Source organism: Blennius ocellaris, assembly GCF_963422515.1.
Source record: "Blennius ocellaris genome assembly, chromosome: 10".
NCBI lineage: Eukaryota > Metazoa > Chordata > Actinopteri > Blenniiformes > Blenniidae > Blennius > Blennius ocellaris.
The window spans coordinates 2,569,208-2,588,821 of record NC_137659.1 but is presented as its reverse complement, the minus strand read 5'-3'; the positions used below and the strand labels follow the sequence as shown (position 1 = coordinate 2,588,821).

Sequence of the window (19,614 nt, the reverse complement as noted above, 5' to 3'; positions counted from 1 at the left end):
CGGAGGAAACATTTAGAGGCACAATGTGTATTATTGGTCAGTTTGCATACATTTTTTTTGGGGGGGGGGGTAATTTCCTGAAATTTAAACTTGGAAATGAAAGCCAGATTTCTTACTGTTATTCTTCGGTGTGAAGTTAAATCTGAGGTTTTTTTTTTTGGTGAACCAGGCGGGTGCTGATGTGAATCTGCAGAACAACGTGGGCGACACGTCTCTGCACACGGCTGCTCGCACTGGAAGGAAGGTGAGGGCGGAGAAGCGAAAATGATGTTTTCTTGCCGTTTTTCTCGCGTTTCTTCCACACTAACAATGGTGACTTATTGGCGATCATCAAGACATTGAGAAGATGATGAAACTTGGTGGAGGTTAACCGTGAGCTGTCGGCATCGAGAATCCACGTCTCGCACGGTTCTCTTCATGTTTATCACTCGTTGAGCAATGAATCCATACCTTTTGTATGAATCCTTTCATACAAAGATACGAGTCGAAAGATGCTGCTTCGGCATGGATTTCTATAATCTTTAGCCAAAAAAAAAAAATCATCAATCTGTCACCCTTCACTTTGAAATAATCCGTGTCGGAGTGAAATACTGAGTGTTGACTTCTGCTTTGATATTTAAAACTCAAGTCTACGCGATCTGACCCGTCCGGAATGGTTTCGTCAATCTGCCGATGGTAACATGTTTACTTCCATCATAATAAAGCATGCTTTCTGCCAAGAACAAAAATGTCGACACAGTTTTTAGTCTGAGCATAAATTTTGAGTTTTCCTAAAAACAAAAAGAAACCTGTTGTTGTCAGCCTCAGTTACCAAGATCCCCTGCAGACTACTTGATTTTCAAACTAATTAGAAATAAGGCCACCTGGGCAGTTTGCAGTACAAATACTGCTCATTAAAATAAAATATAAAAAAACTTTTTTTTTTTTTTTAATTGTGTAGCTCTGACTCACAGAGACTGCTGGAAAATGGCGAGGGATCTGGAAATTAAACTCTCTATTCACATCGATGCATAAATGCGTAATTCAGTCTGTCTGCTCATGTGAATTACGACAAGCAACTTGTTATGTGAGAATATGCCGGTACGTACCGTCTGTGACCACTAGATGTCACTGGAGGACAGCAGAAAGCCGCTAGAGCAGCGCAGGAAATTGCTACCGTATTTGACTGACGGAGCAAGAAACCGTGTTTCCAAAAAGCAAAATCTGTGTGGCGGAATTTAAAGTCAAAATAGAAACAGAGTATTTCATAGATGAAGTGGTTTCAGGGTCTTTTATTCATTTAGTCACGCCTTCAAAAGCTTGTCCAACCACTTAACTGATGGAAGACGTCTCAGCCTCTCCCTGTCACAAAGGGTGTGCCTCAGGGCTCTGTACTCGGTCCCCTTTTATTCTCACTATTTATATATATATATGTATGACACTGCAGATTCAGTTAAGAGATTTATTCATTCATTTAGTCACACCGGTCAAATGGCGACACGTCACTCGTTTCAACAAATTTCAACAGGACTTCTCCTGAAACCTCACGTTGAAATCGTCTGAGTGCAATGTCATGTGTTTTCTTTTATTTTTAGATGGGTTTTGTGCTCATTTCATGAAGTAAGACTTAAAAAGAAAACAAAAAATCTCGATGTCTCAACTTGCACACCTACATGTCCTACCATCTTTAAAAAAAAAAAGGAAAATTCTAGATTACCGAGCATGACGGCCTAACGGCAAAAGAGCTTCCGGCGTCGTTCCAGCTGCAACAACTCTTCAGTCATTTGTAATTTCTCTGTATTACACCGAAGCCCTGAGTGTTGCCAAGTGATGGTCAGACTGGGTTTTTTTTGTCTCTTCGGACCCGTCAGGAGATCGTTCTGCTGCTGCTGCGATACGACGCCTGCGCCAGCATAATCAATGGAACGGCGCAAATCCCCAAAGACGTCACAGAAGATGATGAAATCATTACCATGCTGGAGGGTAAAACAAAACAACAACAACAACAACAACAAAACAAACACACACCGGAGCAGCATTGCTTCAGACGGCTGTCGGCTCCTCATGACTCGGCCGACTCTTTGGTCCTCTGGGATTTGTGCAGCTGCAGAGCGGCGGGAGACGAGGCGGCGCGAGGAGAAGCTTCTGGAAGCGGCCAGAGGGGGCGATCTCGCGTCTCTGTCCAAACTGGTTTGCGTCTGACCTTTTGTGCAGGACAGGGGTGTCAAACACGCGGCCCGGGGGGGGCCGGGACCGGCCCGCCAGACGATCTAATCCGGCCCGCCATGGGATTTTTGAAGTGTGAAGTATTAAAAATGAAAACTGACAGAGGCTGATCTAAAAAAAACACTCGATTGGCTAAAATGACATTCAAAACCGCCCTTGGTCAGAATTTGACTCCCGACATTAATGCATCTGTGGAGGTCACATAACGCAACGCCTTTCACAATAAAACAATGAGTCTAACTTATGTGAAATGATACTTTAGACACGTAAACTCAATTTCCAGATGATGACAAATTGTTTTAATCCTGAATACGATATCCAGATACAAGTGACTGAGGGGTTTTTTGCTGGGTTTTTTTGTTTTTTTTGCAAATGTAATATCTGATTTCCTTTAATATGTATATTTCAGAATAGACTGGCAAATTCTTCCAGTTACGAAAGAATCAAAATTAGCATTTGTCCGTATCTGCAGTTTAATATGTTACGTTTGACTTGTCCGGCCCTCCAGAGGTCAGATGAGGTTGGATGTGGCCCCTCAACTGAAATGAGTGCGACACCCCTGGTGCAGGACCTCGGTGGAGGGAATTGCAACCCAGAGAGCATCTCGCAACGGTGGTTGACAAGTCTTTCTGTGTCTTGAGACGCACAAGCAGCACAATTAAACCTCCATTTTTAGACATTTGCATTGTCTGACTGGTCCAATCAGACGGCCACTACTCTTAAGTCACAAAACGCAGTCACACTGGGGATAGATGGAATGAACCGGGATGTGGATGACCCGTGTGTTTTCTCTTCTGCCGTCCGCTCCCCAGCTCGGCGGGGAAGAGGCTCCGGACATCCACTGCAGGGACTCGGTGGGCAACACGCCCCTCCACTGCGCGGCCTACAGGGGGCAGAAGCAGTGCGTGGTGAAGCTGCTGAGGTGTGGCGCCCAAACCGACCTGAAGAACAGCAACGGTGGGTTGTCGTCGGTGCGCAAAACGCAACACGGCGTCGCGCTGGCGCAGCACATACATGGCTTTGTTCTCAGGTAGTGAGGTTTTTAATTGTCTGATGAACTAAAACAGACGGACGCACAGGCGATTCACTGAAAACTGAATATATATGTATTGACATCTAAGTGTGTGTCTGATGGTGTTGCAGGACAGACGGCGTTCGATCTGGTCCGTACTGATGAACTGAAGCACTTCTTGGCAGCATATCAAGAGACGGTGAGATCCGTGGTTTATATAGGTCACTTTTAAAGTCATTTACGCGGATGACGTATTACTATTTGAATAGATGCACAAATAGTGTTACAAGATGTTTTGGCGTCGTAGCTCTTGACATAAGTAGAATTAAGGAAATACTTGTGTTTAAAAAAAGGAATTGCCACTAATTCAACTGCATTTATTTCAGGAAAGCGACAAACTACAGGTCTAAGAGATACCTTAAGTACAAAAGTAAAAGCTGATTCTATATTTGAATCAAATATGTCGTTAAAAAGACATTTTAGAACGTGTTTTTTGCCATTTGACTTGAGTCACGATTTCAGATTAAAAGATTTTGTTTAACGCTATTAGGAACCACAGACGGTCACAAATTAAAAAGGCTGCAACGGCCAATAATTTCAGAATTTGGGCCTTTTTCAATGTAAAATAAAAAGCCTATAATGTAAAAACTTGCCAATAGTGTAATCGGACATTTGATCTATTATCGTAGTAACATTTTGCCAATAATGTTCTACATTCAATGAAGTAGCATTAAAAGGAACTTTCAAATGTATTTACGTCTGTCAATAATGTAAAAATGCATTCATTTTCGCTAAAAGTAAATAAAAGCCCGTTTTGCAGGTTCGCTTATGCAAAAGAACTATGATGGATGAGATAGACGTCATATTCATTCATCGAGGATACAAACGATGGAGCACTCTTGTTTTTGGTCATTAAAAATCTTTTTACATTTATTTTATTTTGACATTTTTACATTCGAAATGGCCAAAATGTTCACATCGTTGACACTTATTGGTTGTTACAGAGACTTTAACTGAAGTATGAATGTCATAACTGTTATATTTCATTATAATATTATAATATTAATGTAGTTCTCTCTTTTTAATCCCATATACATCAATCCCTATCCTGTTTTTGATCGTTTTTCCTCATTTAAAATATTTTTTTTTTTTTAGATGACATATTCTAGTATTTTAATGAAAAAAGCCTTCCTCTGCTTTGTCCGTCTTCCTCTCCTTGTCCTCAGTTATGAGCTGCAGAAAAGACTAAATCTGGCCTTCATCCTCAAAGGCAGATTAATTTATTCCCTTTGGCGACCCTCTGTTCTTTCTTCAAGCACCACAATCGACTTCAGAAAAATCTAATGAGAAAATCTCGTTGAAATCTGCTCGACTGGACACTCATGTGTCCCACACAATGATAGCCTACTTCTTTCTTTTTTCTTTTTTTTTTCCAGCCCCTCATGAGTCTATACCATTTTAGAGAATAGACATAGTCACCCTCGATGTCATTCAACGTTTTATCAGAGAATTTTTCAGCTGGAGAGATGTTTGAATATTATATTTTATTTCTTTCAACTTTAAGATGAAAAGCAATTATGTAAAAAAAAAAAAAAAAGATGGAAAATAAATGTAGATAATTATTTGTGACAAAGAGGCAAAGTGATTAGAATAATGGGGTCAAAATTAAATGAAAATAAGTAAAAAAAAAACACACAATATGGTAATATTGCATGTATTAATATCTTCACTGTCAGATTAATATTTAAAGAGGAGTGATGATTATCGTGAAAAATTACTAGTATTGAAGAAACTTGAGTGAATGTGTGCATTTCTGTCGATCTTATGTAATATTGCTTAAGTGATGGTCCACTTGATGTTTTAAATGTGTTGAATTGGCAGATAAAATATTATTCATTCTGCAACCTAACATTCAAAGTTTGACACTGTTGTAATAAAAAAAAATAAAAAATCTAAATTGTATTATTTGCGGAATAATGAAATCAACAACGGAATCACTTCAAGTAAAATTTTCTAGGAGAGGTTGCACTAATCTTGTAGATAACAGGTATTTAAATGATTATTTTTCACAATAATTGTAAGAACATACAATTGGGAAAATGTCTCCAAAGCACAATTTCTCACAGTTGTTGAAATGGTTGTTTTAAATGTTTCGCATAACAAACCAGCTTTCTGTTGGTGTGGGAGAGATAAAAAAAAACCAAACTTAAAATACAATATCAGAAAAAATTACAATAACCCTCCTAAAAGTCAAAATAAATATACCACTGTATACTGGGATTACATTTACTGTCAGAATTAGAATTTTATCAGAAAAAGCTCCTTCACTTTCATCAGTGTGATTAAATATTTCATTCCCAGTAAATCAGTTTTTTCTTAATGTCACCAAATAGGAAAGGAAATTGTATGGCGGAGGCACCATCATGCGGTGGGGCTTCTTTGTTTTCCTGGTTTCTAAGTGAACAGAAGCGACCGCAGTCTGTCAAAACATCAATATTCATGTCGGTATGTTAAGCTTAAAGCATATTTATACTTTTTTTAAAAATATTTACACTTGTCTCTATGACGATGAAGGGATAATATAACTTTCCTCCGCTCGGCTGTTTTTCTGTTGCGTGCTCGCAGCAGTTCTGGCGGCTGTGGAGGAAAAAAAAAACAACAACAAAAAAACAACGACTCTGAGACGTCGGCGGTCGTCGCTGCCTCCTGGATGCCTGATCAGCCCTGGCACAGCTTCGCTGCTCGGCTCTGCACAGTCATGGTGGAAATTTCCCAAAGTGCAAAAAAAGCAGTGCTGAGTTAATTACATGCTCACTGATGAATTGTGAAGCGTTTCAGGTTTGGTTTTATTCTTAAAAAAAAAACAACAACCAAAAAACAAACAAATGAAAGAAACAATCCAGGTGTATTCTGACCAGAATTCAGTTTTCTGTCTGTGCACAAGTGTGAGAAATGTTGTTTTTCTCCCACTAAAAGGACGCGGCCGGCGGGGTGCAGAAGATTGATGGTGCTCTCTGGAAGGTAGCAGATGTTTAAGTGTTTGGTTTGTTTTTTATTTCTTCAATATAGACAATCTTCAGCTCGGGTTCAAACCTTGATATCTTTCATAAACGCTTAATTTTGCACAGAAGTTTTTTGATTGTCTGAGTTTTGTTGAGAAAGTTGAAGAAGAGAGTTGGGGCTGGGTGATTTGGCCTTAAAAAAAAAATTTTTTTTAAAGAAAAATTCTACTTTTTTTTTTCCTCAATGCACTTAAAAATGACTGCAGAAGTCAGACATCTTGTCAAAAGTGCAACTTTATTGCTGCGATTGTCCTCAGAGATGCAGCTACGGAAACCCACAAGGAATTTGTGTTTTGTTTTTTGTTTTTTTTGTGATTTATTTCTCTTTTCTCTGCTTGACTGTTTCCTTTGGCCACGTCGTCGTTTGCCCCGGCAGAGTTCTCGCTTCCTCGGCTGGAGGTGCCACTGGGTCGTCCTGGAGAACGGGACGATCTCCTGGTACCCGAGAAGGTGAGAAAACTTCACCTCTGCTTTTTCTTTTTTGTGTGTGTTCTAGAACCACGTCGGATCAATCCGGGTGTATTTGCTGCATATTTTAAATTCTGTTCCAAAGACTCAACGACTTTGCAGGATTTAGTGGAACACTTTCCGTGTTGTTTGGCGTTCACTTGTGCGGTTTTGCTTTAATTAATTAATTTAAATAAATACATTTTCCTCCAGAGCCGATGCCGTGGCCGGAGTCAGAAAACAAGGCTGCAAGTCCCTGTCCCAGTCGTACTGCATGGTGAGTAAGCAGCCCTTCGTCCTTCTCCGTTAGGCCCCCGGCTCGTGACGCGATCGTTGTCTTGACGCCGACAGTCGCCTTGCGTTTTTTTATCCCCCACCGTAGCCGATAGGCCCCGAAGGGGGATCTTGAAACAGTCTCCGTACGTACGTCTGTACGTACGTCCGTTCGAACGTTTCTACCTATATCTCAGCAACCCCTGGGCCCACAGTGACCAAACTTCACATGTGGATACATCTCAGAGGGGGAAGGGACGCTATCGTGACCTTGACCTAATTTGCATATTAAGTAGGTCACAGGGTCACGAAGTGCTTAAAAACACATAGGTTTTTGAGCTAGGGCTCTGAAATTTTATACACACATGATACACACTCCAGGGATAACCTCCAGTACACCAAGTGACCTGACCTTGACCTTGAAGATTGGTAGGGTCTGAAGTTTGCTCGTCATGGTTGCACAATACATGTATTTTCATATAAACATTTCTCCTCATTTCTCAGCAGTTCCTGGGCCCACAGTCACCAAACTTCACACATGGACACTCCACCTGGGGAGAAGGGGCACCATGGTGACCATGACCTAATTTGCACATCAGGTCACAGGGTCACTAAGTGCATAAAAAACACCTTTTGGGCTCTGGAGACGTATTTTGACATAGCTTATGAAGAAGACCTTTCAGATTCTACATAATTATCTACTAGGACCCATGGAACACCCTCTAGTGTACCAAGTGTGCTGCCTTAGAGCTGGCTTTGTGAGAAAATATAAAGCCGTCCGGCGGGGGATTAGCCGAGCAACGGCCTTCTTGTTTTTTTTTTTTTGTCGTTCCAGGTCAAACCCTGGGATCACTGCTTCTTCATGCTCCGGTGCTTCGACGACACCGTGCACTGCTTCAAGGTCCCGTCGAAGACCGACTCGGTGGCGACCAGAAAGGTGACGCTCTGGGAAAAAGTCATTTTTGCGACGCCGGAGCCTCCGTGTGATCGCCGCTGACATTTTTTTTTTTTTTTTTTGGTAACGTAGGGCTGGATGGACGCCGTGGAGAAACACGCGTCCTACAGCACCCGCCACTGCACCCGGGAGCAGCTCGGCGACGACGACGGCGGCGGCGAAGCGATGGACCTGACGGAGGCGTTTCAGGTGAAGAAGCAAAGCCCCAAAACTTAAAAAAAAAAAATAATAAAAAAATGGAATTTATCCAGCTCAGTGTTTGTCAGGTTGATTGTTTTGTTTGAGCTGTGAGCGTCGTCCTCACTTCCAGGCGGCCCGCGCCTGCCAGCAGAAACTGGAAGCTGAAGTGTCGATATTTCTCTCCATGGTGAAGAACGAGGAGAATTCTGGTGAGTTTTACTGCAGCAGGCTGATGATGATGATGATAAGTACTTTATTCAACCCCGTGGGGAAATTCACAATGATTGTAGGCGACAACAAGGCAGAAAATTTACATGAGATTCATCCAAAACAGTGTCAACAAAACTCCATAAACAAGAACAAGATCTAAAGCAGCAGTGGATTTTAAGAAAAAAAATGTTTGTGGCGCTGTGGTCTTTGGCGACCTTTTAAACAAAATTATTACTTGGCCGATGTTTAATGGAAATTTCTAAGCTTGACCAACATAACCTTTTACATAAAAACACTTGTATTTTCTTTAATAATCAAGACATCGATGAAACTTTCAGGCGAGGTGCGTCTCTTTAGACTCTTCAATCTGAAGGAATAATAATAATATATATTCTCGGTTTGTTCTTGGTCTGAAATAGATTTGACAGTATTAAGATTGGAGCTGCCACACCCTGCTCCCTACTACTACACCATATTTATTTTATTAGTCACTTTTTATACATATACATGTTTTTTTGTGTGTGTTTTTTTTAATAACCTGGTAAATGTGTGTCGTATATTTTGATTATATTGGTCAATAACAAATCACATCCTGTCCCTGTTCCGCTTCCTCTTCCTGCTCTTGTCAACTTTTTTTTCTGAACCGTAAAAAGTTAATAATAATAAAAAAATACGTCGTTTTTGTCCCGGCGATGATCTGACGGCCTCATAAAGAGACACGCATGTGATTTTGAGTCCAGCGGAGAGTCGCTAATGAATCCAACCTAAACAAACACATTCACCTCCATTAAATCTGCTCATTTGACAAAAGAAACGGTTCACCGTGTTATTCGACAGAATCGTGGATTATAGATGAATACTTCTGCTCCTACGGGTGACGTAACCATATATTTAAGGTGGATAACTTTTTTTTAAGTTCAATTCATTCACTTTTCTTTTGCTCCAAAAACAGCAATATCAGGCACTTTTACAGAGGGGAAAAAAAATATACATTTGTTTTCTTCTTCACCTCCATTTGCTCCTCTCTCTTATCTTGAAGAGTGAAGCCTGCCACCTCCTGGAGGAAACACAATCAGCCACAACCACTTCTCACATTCACTCACAGCTTCATTTAGACCTTTTTTTTCCCCCCCGCCCTCTTATTTCTTCAACTTTTCTGCACCCTGTTGATAATAATTCACCTTTTCCAATTCTCCGTCCTTTCACAGCCGTGGCGGCGCCTCTCCTCCTCAAAGCCCAAGAAAGCAGCGAGCTCTCCGGGGAAACCTGCGCCGCTCTCCAGGTGTGTCTGGAGCTGCTGACAAAACAAGAGGAGGTGAGCCGAACCTCCACATCCCCCCCCCCCCCCCCCCCCCCCCGGACGGAAAAGCCTCTCGGGCGTCTGGCTTTTATCACATCAAGACAAATAAACGTATTTATACCTCTGCACAGGGAAGGTCCGAGGGGAGGCTCTTCAATTGTGATTAAATTTCAGCCAATGTTAACTTCATTTAAATGCAGTGGAGTGGAGGCCTCATCTTTTAAACAGCTCGTGCATAGAGAGCACTTATTAGCACTCTTTTATTAATATGCTTGTAAACAAATATAAGCAGATGCTTCATTAGTCGCTTTTAGAAAATCAAAGTGTTTTGGGGCTGATTTTAGGAAAAACAAAAGGTATATCAGGTATATTTTTAAGCAACACAAGCTAAAATTGCTTTGAAAGAAACCTAAACCTAAAAAATAAATAAATAAACTGCTTTTTTTTTTAAGCTCTTAAGATTTTCAGTCATGAATAAATATTTATTACCAGAAAACAAACCTGGATACATTTGCAAAAAAAAAAAAATTCTGAACACATTTGTTTGTGTGCATTTAAAAAAAAAACTATGATGGAGAAAGTTGAATTTGACCTGCAGCTTTTCAGACAAATTTCTTCTTTCAAACTGGTAAATTAGACGAGAAGTGACAGCTGATGAACAGGATTGCAGTTTCTGATATATTTTAATTAAAAAAAATGCTTCTGCGTTCCAAAAAAATGTGAAAAGATTGCCATTTTTTTAACATAGTACATGGTTGATTCTCAATACATAGCTTTTGTCTTTTTGTTTTTTACCTGAGCAAACAAATCTTGACTAAGTGGTGTTAATACTTTGGATTCACAAAGTTATATTGCAGTTTAAAATAAATATCGTTACGTTAGTTTTGGAAAAGGTGTTAGAATGGGCTTAGAAATCAGGGTTAAAAACCGAAACAAATAGAAACCTTAGCCCTCGTTTACACGACGATTCAAATGAAAAGTCGTGGTTTTTGCATTTTGGTTTGTTAAAATTTTCACGTTTAAACAGCGACGTTGTTTTTTGTTTTTACTTAAAATTCTGCTTTTCTTTTTAGACATTTGCCTTTTTTAGTCAAATACAGCCAGAATGGAGGTTTCTGTAGTGTTGTAGTGGCTTTCTGCTGTCATACAGAGACATCTAGTGGTCCCACATGGTATATATATATATATATATATATATATATATATATATATATACTGTTGTTTTTTGTTGTTGTATATGAGTCGCCCTTTTCAATACAACTTACTGTACATAATCAGCACACCACTACTACAAAAAAGTGCATATTATACTCAACTAAAAAAAAACAGGGACTCTTGCTTGCAACTTCTGTCTCATTTTAAGAAGACAAAAGACAAAAGTTGACATTTTGACAAAATAAATGTTGACATTTTTGTTAGAGTTATGATGTTTACATGATCCCCGAAATGTGACATTTGCTGTACAGACTTACAAAAACTGTTGAAATTGATCAAGCCCAGCCAGGCCTGACTTGTCATGAATATCTTAAGAAAGGACACTGGAATGTATCGGGGGTGGAAGGCATGCAACAAAAGGTTGATTACAGTTCTTTGTTTGTGAAAGGCCGGTGACATGCCACGGGGGTTGGGTACAGCCTTTTGATTGTGTGAAGAACTGGTAAGACAAAAGCCTCCACCTCAAACATCCCCCACCTTAAACAAAGAGCCGCCTCCAAAGTGAAACAAAATGGGAGGAGGGGCTCAGTCGGGACACTAGGAAAAACGCAGCATTCACTCACTCACTGACTCTCCTTCTGACTGCCTGTCAGCTGACGGGGTGGCGCTGAAGCAGGATCCTTTTCAAGGTGGACGGCTTCAGGGCCCAAGAATATTCTTGTAAAGGCCGGTATCTTTTCTGTCTTTTATAATAAACTCCTGTGTTAATCCATTCTCAAGGTTTGTAGGTTTATAACTCACTGTGTAACTTTTTCTCTCTTCTCGGGAAGAAAGTTTGTCACTTCCTGTCTGTGCGGATTCGAAGGACCCAGACTTAGACATTTTACAGTGAATAATGATAAACTGTATATCGTGTACAAGCCAAGCAACAACAACAAAAAAACGCACAGCTTGTAGTTCAGGAAATACGGTAACTGCTTGCTTCACTTTGTGAGAATTAGCTGCTCTATTTCGCCTTTGAAAGACATTGATCATACATGATTTCATCGTTTGAGCGACATTCATAATGGGAGATGCAGTTTTGGCGAAAAAGCACTTGTAATACGTTTGTCCACTGCGACGTTTGGATTAGTAAGAAAATAACACTATCAAACTACTTTAATAGCAGATTAAAATGTAAAACAGTGTGTGAACGTCAACACGGTTCTTTATATATCGTTATATTCTTACCTGGAACTATGGAGGCGATATAAGACGGGGGACTAATAAAGTCTTATCTTTTTTTTTTTATATGTACGGTGTGCATGTGTACACCTGTGTCCCAATAGTGGGGTGTGTGTGTGTGTGTGTGTGTGTGTGTGTGTGTGGGGGGGGGGGTCGTAGTGCAGGAGCAGAGTGCAGTAATCGCTGGCTCTTCTCTAGGTAGGACACAGGCGAGATCCGTTTTTATGCTTAGGTCTGCATGCAGCTTGCAGATCAGCGTAGCCACACACACACACACACACACACACACACACACACACACACACACACACACACACACACACACACACACACACACACACACAGGCTCCAGGGAACGGCTGTGCATTGACTGAGGGAACTCGAGCATATTCACGGGCTCAGCTGGAGCTGCATGCATCCCATCTCAGAGTGAGAACACACACACACACACACACACACACACGCACACACACACACCGTCACCAGATCGTCGGAGCGGCAGGAAGACGAGCCGCTGACCACTTTCATCCTGCTCAGGTACCACAAACTCTCGTAGCGCTTCTCTCGGCTGCGTTTGGGGGGACGACTTCACGCTTTGAAGGCATTTTGGAAGTTTTGCCGTCGGATCGTCTGCGTGTGGAGGTGAAGTCTCAACACATTTATCCACCAGTGTGTCGAGTGCGAGGCTGCGTTGTTGGTTTTTTTTCTTTTCTAAATGATGAGTGATCGTGGAGTATTTTGCACAGGACCCTTATTTTAATGCCGTAATCGGCGACGGCGCCGTGTCGTCAAGCTGCACCTTTTTTAAGGAAACGGCCAACACTTGGGACTTTTATCTTGAAAACCGCGTCAAACTGAAAGCCACCGGCAGCGTGAGCACGCGCCGGCGTTGTGTAGTTGAGCGTGCATTGGATTGTTATCGTTTCCCGGGCTGTGTCTTAATTCTGCAACAAAAGGTGCGGCGTGCAGAACATTAATCACTCCAGCCCGGCGAGAGATTCGTCGTCGCACGAGAAGCGTTCTGGAAATGTCACAACAAAAAAGGACAGTGAATCAATTTGTGACAGAGCGGATGGGGGGGGTGGGGGGTGTGGTAATGATGTAATGAGGGGAAGGAAATGTCTCAACAAGCATGTTTCACAAACTGGACCCCGGCTAAAACTGCTGCTGCCACATGGACTAACTGGATTACAGCTCCCACAGTGCTGAGGCTGCCTGGATTAACAGCGTCTAATCCCACGTTTCTATTGTCTCCACACCGATGGAGATTTGGAACGATTTCTTTAAGTGAAACAACTCGACGCTATTTAACAGTATTGAAAATGTCGTGTCATTAACTAAGTTGAGAATAGTAAAATACGATTAAAAGTAATAATACAGGCTTAATATTAAGAGTTTAATTAGGCTCAAATGTAAAGTACAGGAAATGTTTGCTTTTATTAGAATCTGCACAACTTTATTTGTGTGAACAACTACTGCTGAACCAAAGTGCTGCACGTGAATAGACATAAAACCCCCAAAACAATGCAAAATACAATAAATCAATAAAATGGCAGTAATAAAAACAGGAGCAGAGTCGCAAGTTGAATTAAAAGCCATGGGGGGGGGGGGGGGGTTTAAGATGAGTTTAAGAAATGTGTAATAATTTAAAACTTGGCAAAAAGAAAATAGAAAAAATATACTATAATTAGATTAAAAATAAACTCTTAAATTGCAGAATTGATATGGGCACAAGTTTCAAAATTTTATTTTACAGTACACATCCAATATATGTGTGTAAACATATGAAAGAATGTTTAATATATTTTCAATAACATTATTTTGATCATTCAACTACCATTACAACACCACAACTAGTAGGACTGAGACTAAGAAATTAATTAAAATAATCTAGATTAAAAAAAAAAAAAAAAGTTTTACCAGACAAATATCTATTCATATTGTAAATTATTTGTTAAAGCAACATCTACAATTAATTGAAGATTATTCTTAATGGCGCATTAGTTGCAACAGACTGGATTAAAGAAACTAGACTTTTAATGAACAGTAATAACATAATAAAATAATTTTACGTTTAATATTTATTCTGCAGTTACTTTAAGTAAAATATATAAATATTCCAGAAATCGTTCTGCAGCTACTACTAAAGTGAATAAAACATTGACTAAACAAAAACTTGTTACCCAATTCACGAGAGCGAAATCCAAATAATTAGAAAAAAATGGATAGTTTATCCGTCTATACAGTCACAGTTGAGCAGAATAAGATCAAATCAAACGGCCGTAGCGACACTTCCTGTCGGCAAACATTAAATATATTCACCCTAAAGGTGTATTTGCTAGTTTTGACAGCAGTTTGTTAAGAAATCATTTGCCCTCCTTGGGGGGGGGGGGGGGGCTTTCCTCCTTGCTGCTGGTTGCTGGGCTCTTATCTGCGGCTGTGACATCTGGCCAGATGTTTGCGCTCGGAGGCGCCGGCGGGCTTTACGGCACCGACCCTCGGCTGTGGAGCCGTGACCCAGTTCAGCAGCTGAACGGAGCCACATGCAATTCAGCACATTCAGATCTATGCTGATGATTCAGGTCGTTACCGACCGGTTGGAAACGCTCGTTTTTGGTCTTTCCTCTGCTTTAGTGTCGTCGTTACGCCTCAGCCAACGTCCAGATAATAGAGCATCTTCCCTTCCACTTATGTAATCACTCCTCATCCCAGCTAATATCTCCAGCAGCGCAATAATCTAATTGTGTGCGTATTATTGAGATTGGACGCACCGGGAGAGTCTCGGCGGAGAAGAGGTAGAGTGGGACGTCGTCCCTTCGGCGTGCTGGCTGAGGAGAAAGTGTCAAGCAAACAGCGGGGGCTTAAAATAGCCCCCCCACCCCCCGTCTGCGCTCAGGCGAGAGGCGCTGGTTACACAACAAAGTGCTTCGCTCCTTAGCAAAGTGCCTGGGACGGGGACGGGGACGCCGGGACGTGATTTACCTCGGCCCGTACATTAACGCCGCAGGCTCCAGACCTGCAACCGCAAAGTTTTTATGGTCGCACGTCTCGTATGTGAAGTGGTTTTTTTTGGTTTATTATTATTATTCTTATGGCTTGGGTGTCCTGCAGGGAGTTTATTGGTAATTGTAATGGCATCACATGGTACGTTTGGAAAGGGGGGGAGGGTTGGCAGACACATCCAGCATAAATTTCTTTACGTTTATTTGCACGACATCGCCACAATATTTAATTTGATTGTATTTATGGAACTGGATCAGGTGGTCAGTGGTCGGCACTGAGGCACGGCCAATTTATTTTTAGAGCACCATTCAAACAAGGGCAATTCACAGTGCTTTACAAAGAAATGAAAGAATACCGTTTACAAAGACGTAGAAATATATTAATAATACAAATACATTGAAGCTTCAAAGAAATGAAAGCGTAAAAGCGTAAAAGTTTCAACACATATAACATATATTTGTAAAAAAGAAAGCAGTGAAAGTTGTGTTGATTTGCTTTTCAGATAAAAAGAGAAACGTTTTAAAAACTGCATTTTTGGGGGAGTTTGAATGTTCTACATAAACCGTTTACTGCTGGATGAATATTTTCATTATGACACGTTATCGATGTTCTAGCTGTGATCGTTTTTTAAATAATCGTGAGGTTATGTTAAATGTGTGTGTTAAGTGAACATTTTCACCTCATGAATCTTTTGTGTGTTTATTGACCGTTTAGTTACCAAAAATATAGATTTTTTTTTTCAAAACAATTTTTTGGTTGTTAAAAATGTATCATAGATTAAAAACACAAAAATATTGAATCCAACTGGAATTTTGAGGGATAAATATAGAAATATGGAATAAAATGTAGAGGGGGGAAAAACTGCAAGTTCTAATTTTGATATATTAAAAAAAAAAGAAGAAGAAAAAGCACATTGAGTGAGGGATTGTATTTTTCAGAATGAAATCTGTAAAGTTGTTGAAGGACGAAAGGAAACAGTGATGGCGCCGCGGCGCGACTCGGGTTGCTCTGCGCCGACACCCGATCCTGCAGAACTCCGGAGACCCGATACCGGATCTGTGGGCCGGGTCGGAACAATGACCCGCCGTACACACACACACACACTGAGGCAGCTCCACATGCTGATGAACTCTCAGTAAGAACATCAGGCAGGTATTTAACCCTTTAGAGGATCTTCCTCCAGACGAGCCGCTTCAAGTTGAGAACAATTCGAGCTGCAGGAAAATATTGCAAAGTTATTGTAGTCATACATTCAAAGTTGTAAAGTAAGCCTGACATATATTGCCATTTTTTTGCTGTCAATATATCAACATGTATGAGATACAGGACAAAGTTTCTATGCACTTTTCATTCATGCTCTGCAAAGTCAAAATTGCAATTTTAAATGGGAGATGAGCTTAAAATATTTTTCCACAAATCAGTGGTGTAAACAAGAGAACAAACCTCAAAGAGGTTAAAATCTTTGCCTTACCATCACAAGTTGCATCGAGATCCAAATATTCAACAAAATATTGCACATTTACTGGAACAAACTCACTGTGGCTGTACCTAAATGTATATTATTTCATTTTAATGAGCATCTACGCAACTAAATACTTAACTACCTCGTGTTTCTTCATCATTCTTTTGCACTATTCACCACTGTGTTGTCTATTATCTCATTTAGTCCTGTACATATTAGTCCTTAATATTTTTTGTTTATTATTTAATGTTTACCAAAGCCAAATTAATTATATGTTAAACATACCTGGCCAATAAAGCTGATTCTGATTTAGCCAATAGCATGTTGTTCTTGTAACTAAAGTGGTTGTGTACATTGAGTCAGGTGTAATTTTGGACAAATTATAAAAATGGCGACAACTTCTGCTTTAAACTTGTCTGCTTTAACAATTAATTTCACCCGTTTACTTTATCAGCATCCGTCTGTCTGCTAAACTCGGATCTCGTATTTATATCAGGGTGTCATCAGCGTAACGCAGCACTTTATCCCTTGTACTTTTTAACTCTATTTTATTTTATTCAATTTCCTCTTTTAATTCACCTTTGTCTTTGTTCTTGCTCTGTATTATTTGCATAAAAGCAGAGAAAATGTTGTCCTACTGTAGAATATAGAAAGAATATTTAACTTTTAGCCTTTTTTGCCAGTAAAAACGACTTTGCCAACCCCTGTAAATACTCGAAACAAGTCAAAGCCAGTAAACGCCAAGGATAAAACATTCCGGCATTATTTCAGGTCTCGTCGCACGCCTGTCGCATTTCCGTGCGTCTGACCACGTGGTTTCCGGCAGGTGTGGAGTCTGAAGGTGGAGCAGGAGGTGGAGAAGAACAAGGCCCTGACTGAAGCCCTGCAGACGTTGGCCACCGAGCACCACGAGCTCAAGCAGTCGCAGTGTCGGAGCAGGAGGCCGTCCACGCTCAGCACCCTCACCCAGGATGACTTCTACGACGCCGTGTCAGGTGGGCAAGTCGGCGCCCACGTCAGATCTGAGCCAATATTGTGATTTCCATCGCTGAAACAGTTAGTGGGAGGAAGATGCTCCATGGTCTGGATGTCATGCTGCTTTGGGGAGTCAGAAGATCTCTGGACTCGGACTTCTTTGAGCGTGCGAAGAGAAATTAAATCCTGTTGGAAAGGCCCAGAGATAAATGCAATAAGTGAATGAATGCTTCCTGTATTGTGTGTGTGGGGGGTGGGGGGGTGGGGGGGGGAGGAGCAGCATCCAGAGAGCACAAAGCAAACAATGTGGGAGGAAACGAAGCCTCGCATTGGAACATTATCCACAGGTGGGGTTTGGGAGGAGGAGGAGGAGGGAGGAGGAGTGTCTGTTTGTGAAGTTGAGGCTGCAGAGCTGGAGCATTGTTTCCGTGCTGATTAACTAGTGTGTATTTGTGTGTGTGTTTTTGTGTGTGTGTGTGTGTGTGTGTGTGTGTGTGTGTGACCTGTCAGACTCTGAGTCGGAGCTCTCGGTGAGCGGCTTCCTGTCCGTGGCCAGTCGCTCCTTCGAAGAGGACGAGGGGAGAGACGCCCCCGTTCTTCTTCTCCATCCCAGCGAGCACCGGGGGCCCGCCGGCATGTCGGGGGAGGGTAACCATGGCAACGCACCGGCCCAGCGCAACGGCGTCGAGAAGCACAGGTTGGGACGCGCGCCGCGTAAAAACGCCAAGGCTCGTTTTACCCGTTTTTTTTGTTGTTTTTTTTTTCTTTCTTCCCACCTCCTGCAACTCCGCTTCTGATCCAGACGATTATCGTCAGTCCCGCTGAGATACAAACAAACTTCTCACGATATTTTATTTTATTTATTTTTTTGTAAACGCATCAACGTACACGTTGAACTGGAGACTTTCAGTCTGCATCAGATGTCTGCTCTGAAGCTGGAGTCGCCATTTAAAACCAGCCGCGCCTGCAGATAAGTTTCCCTCATCTTAAATAATTGATTCAAAGTTAGATTTGTTGTTTTTTTTTAGATCTTGAAATCTCGTAAAAGCCTCAGACATTTGGTGTCGATCTTTCAGCCACCAGGTGAAAAACTAAAAATGGCCCACAAAGGCTGCAAACCAGCCCAAGACGGGTTAAAATACCAAAGCATTACCTTTTATATTCTTTAGGAATAAAAATATCTGCCGGTTTGTTTGTTTGTTTTTTTTATATTGACAAAGCAGTAATATCCAGCATGTACATCCAGAAACCCGTGGCTCTAAGGCGTTTTATTATTTGAAATTTATACCACAGTATTTTTCAAAAGGACTTTTATATCCTGGCTGAACACCGTACGAATTGGCAAAAAATTACTTAAAAGGGTAAAAAAAAACCTTTGAATAGTCAGGAATTACTAAAATGATGAAAAGTTCCAAACAACTAGAAAAGGTGAAAATTAAGAAAAACAAGCAAAATCGCTAAGTGTGCTAAAAATGCACACATCACGTTTAAAACAGAGCTAAAATGTCAAAATGTGCCAAAAGAGCTCAAATAACTGAAGTGGCTGAAATTATTGACGCGGCCAAAAGAGCTAAACCAGTTAAATAACTAAAGCAAGTAATTAGGATTAGGTTTATCAATATTCTCTGTGAAAGAGCAACATTCTAACCAAGTATTGAATAAATCTGTCTCGTAAACTTATTACCATAATTCATGGACTATGAATCGCATGTATGGAGGAAGATTAGGAAGAAGGAAAAATGGCCTAAAAATAAAAAAGTCACGAGGATGGAAAGAATTTGTATCATAAATAAATTCTGCTTTTTTTACGAGTCATTTTTTTTATTGGAGACATTTTTTTTTTTTTGCTCTATCGGTAAAATCTGGTTGTAATGGATTTAGATTTTTGTACCATAGCAGCTTTATATCATCATACAGTGACATCTATTGGTCATAGATGGTATGTACTGTATATTTTAAATATGTCACATATGAGCGAGCAGACAAACAAACAAAAAACAAAAGAGTGTGACCTATAGTCCAGAAAATACGGTAATTAAATTATGGCTGCAATGATCGACTCAGGGCCACAAAGCATTCGGCTGAAGAAAGTTTGTTTAGGTTACAGTTTTGCACATTTTAAACTTTATATATCAGGTTCTATATTTCAAT

The 19,614-nt window shown here is 40.7% G+C and overlaps 1 protein-coding gene across 3 annotated transcripts in view; it reads left to right on the top strand.

Moving 5' to 3' along the window:
- The window catches only part of LOC308135319 (oxysterol-binding protein-related protein 1-like), a 34,110-nt gene that overhangs the window by 1,464 nt on the left and 13,032 nt on the right, over window positions 1-19,614 (top strand). The window contains exons 4-17 of one of the 3 annotated variants that reach the window (XM_080503232.1): window positions 170-244; window positions 1,851-1,962; window positions 2,084-2,169; window positions 3,018-3,162; window positions 3,349-3,416; window positions 6,194-6,238; window positions 6,656-6,729; window positions 6,940-7,003; window positions 7,835-7,936; window positions 8,027-8,143; window positions 8,265-8,343; window positions 9,553-9,659; window positions 17,315-17,483; window positions 17,974-18,160. In XM_080503232.1, coding sequence (XP_080359358.1) covers window positions 170-244; window positions 1,851-1,962; window positions 2,084-2,169; window positions 3,018-3,162; window positions 3,349-3,416; window positions 6,194-6,238; window positions 6,656-6,729; window positions 6,940-7,003; window positions 7,835-7,936; window positions 8,027-8,143; window positions 8,265-8,343; window positions 9,553-9,659; window positions 17,315-17,483; window positions 17,974-18,160 — 1,430 coding nt within the window. The other 2 variants (XM_080503233.1, XM_080503234.1) reach the window with 2 other exon arrangements.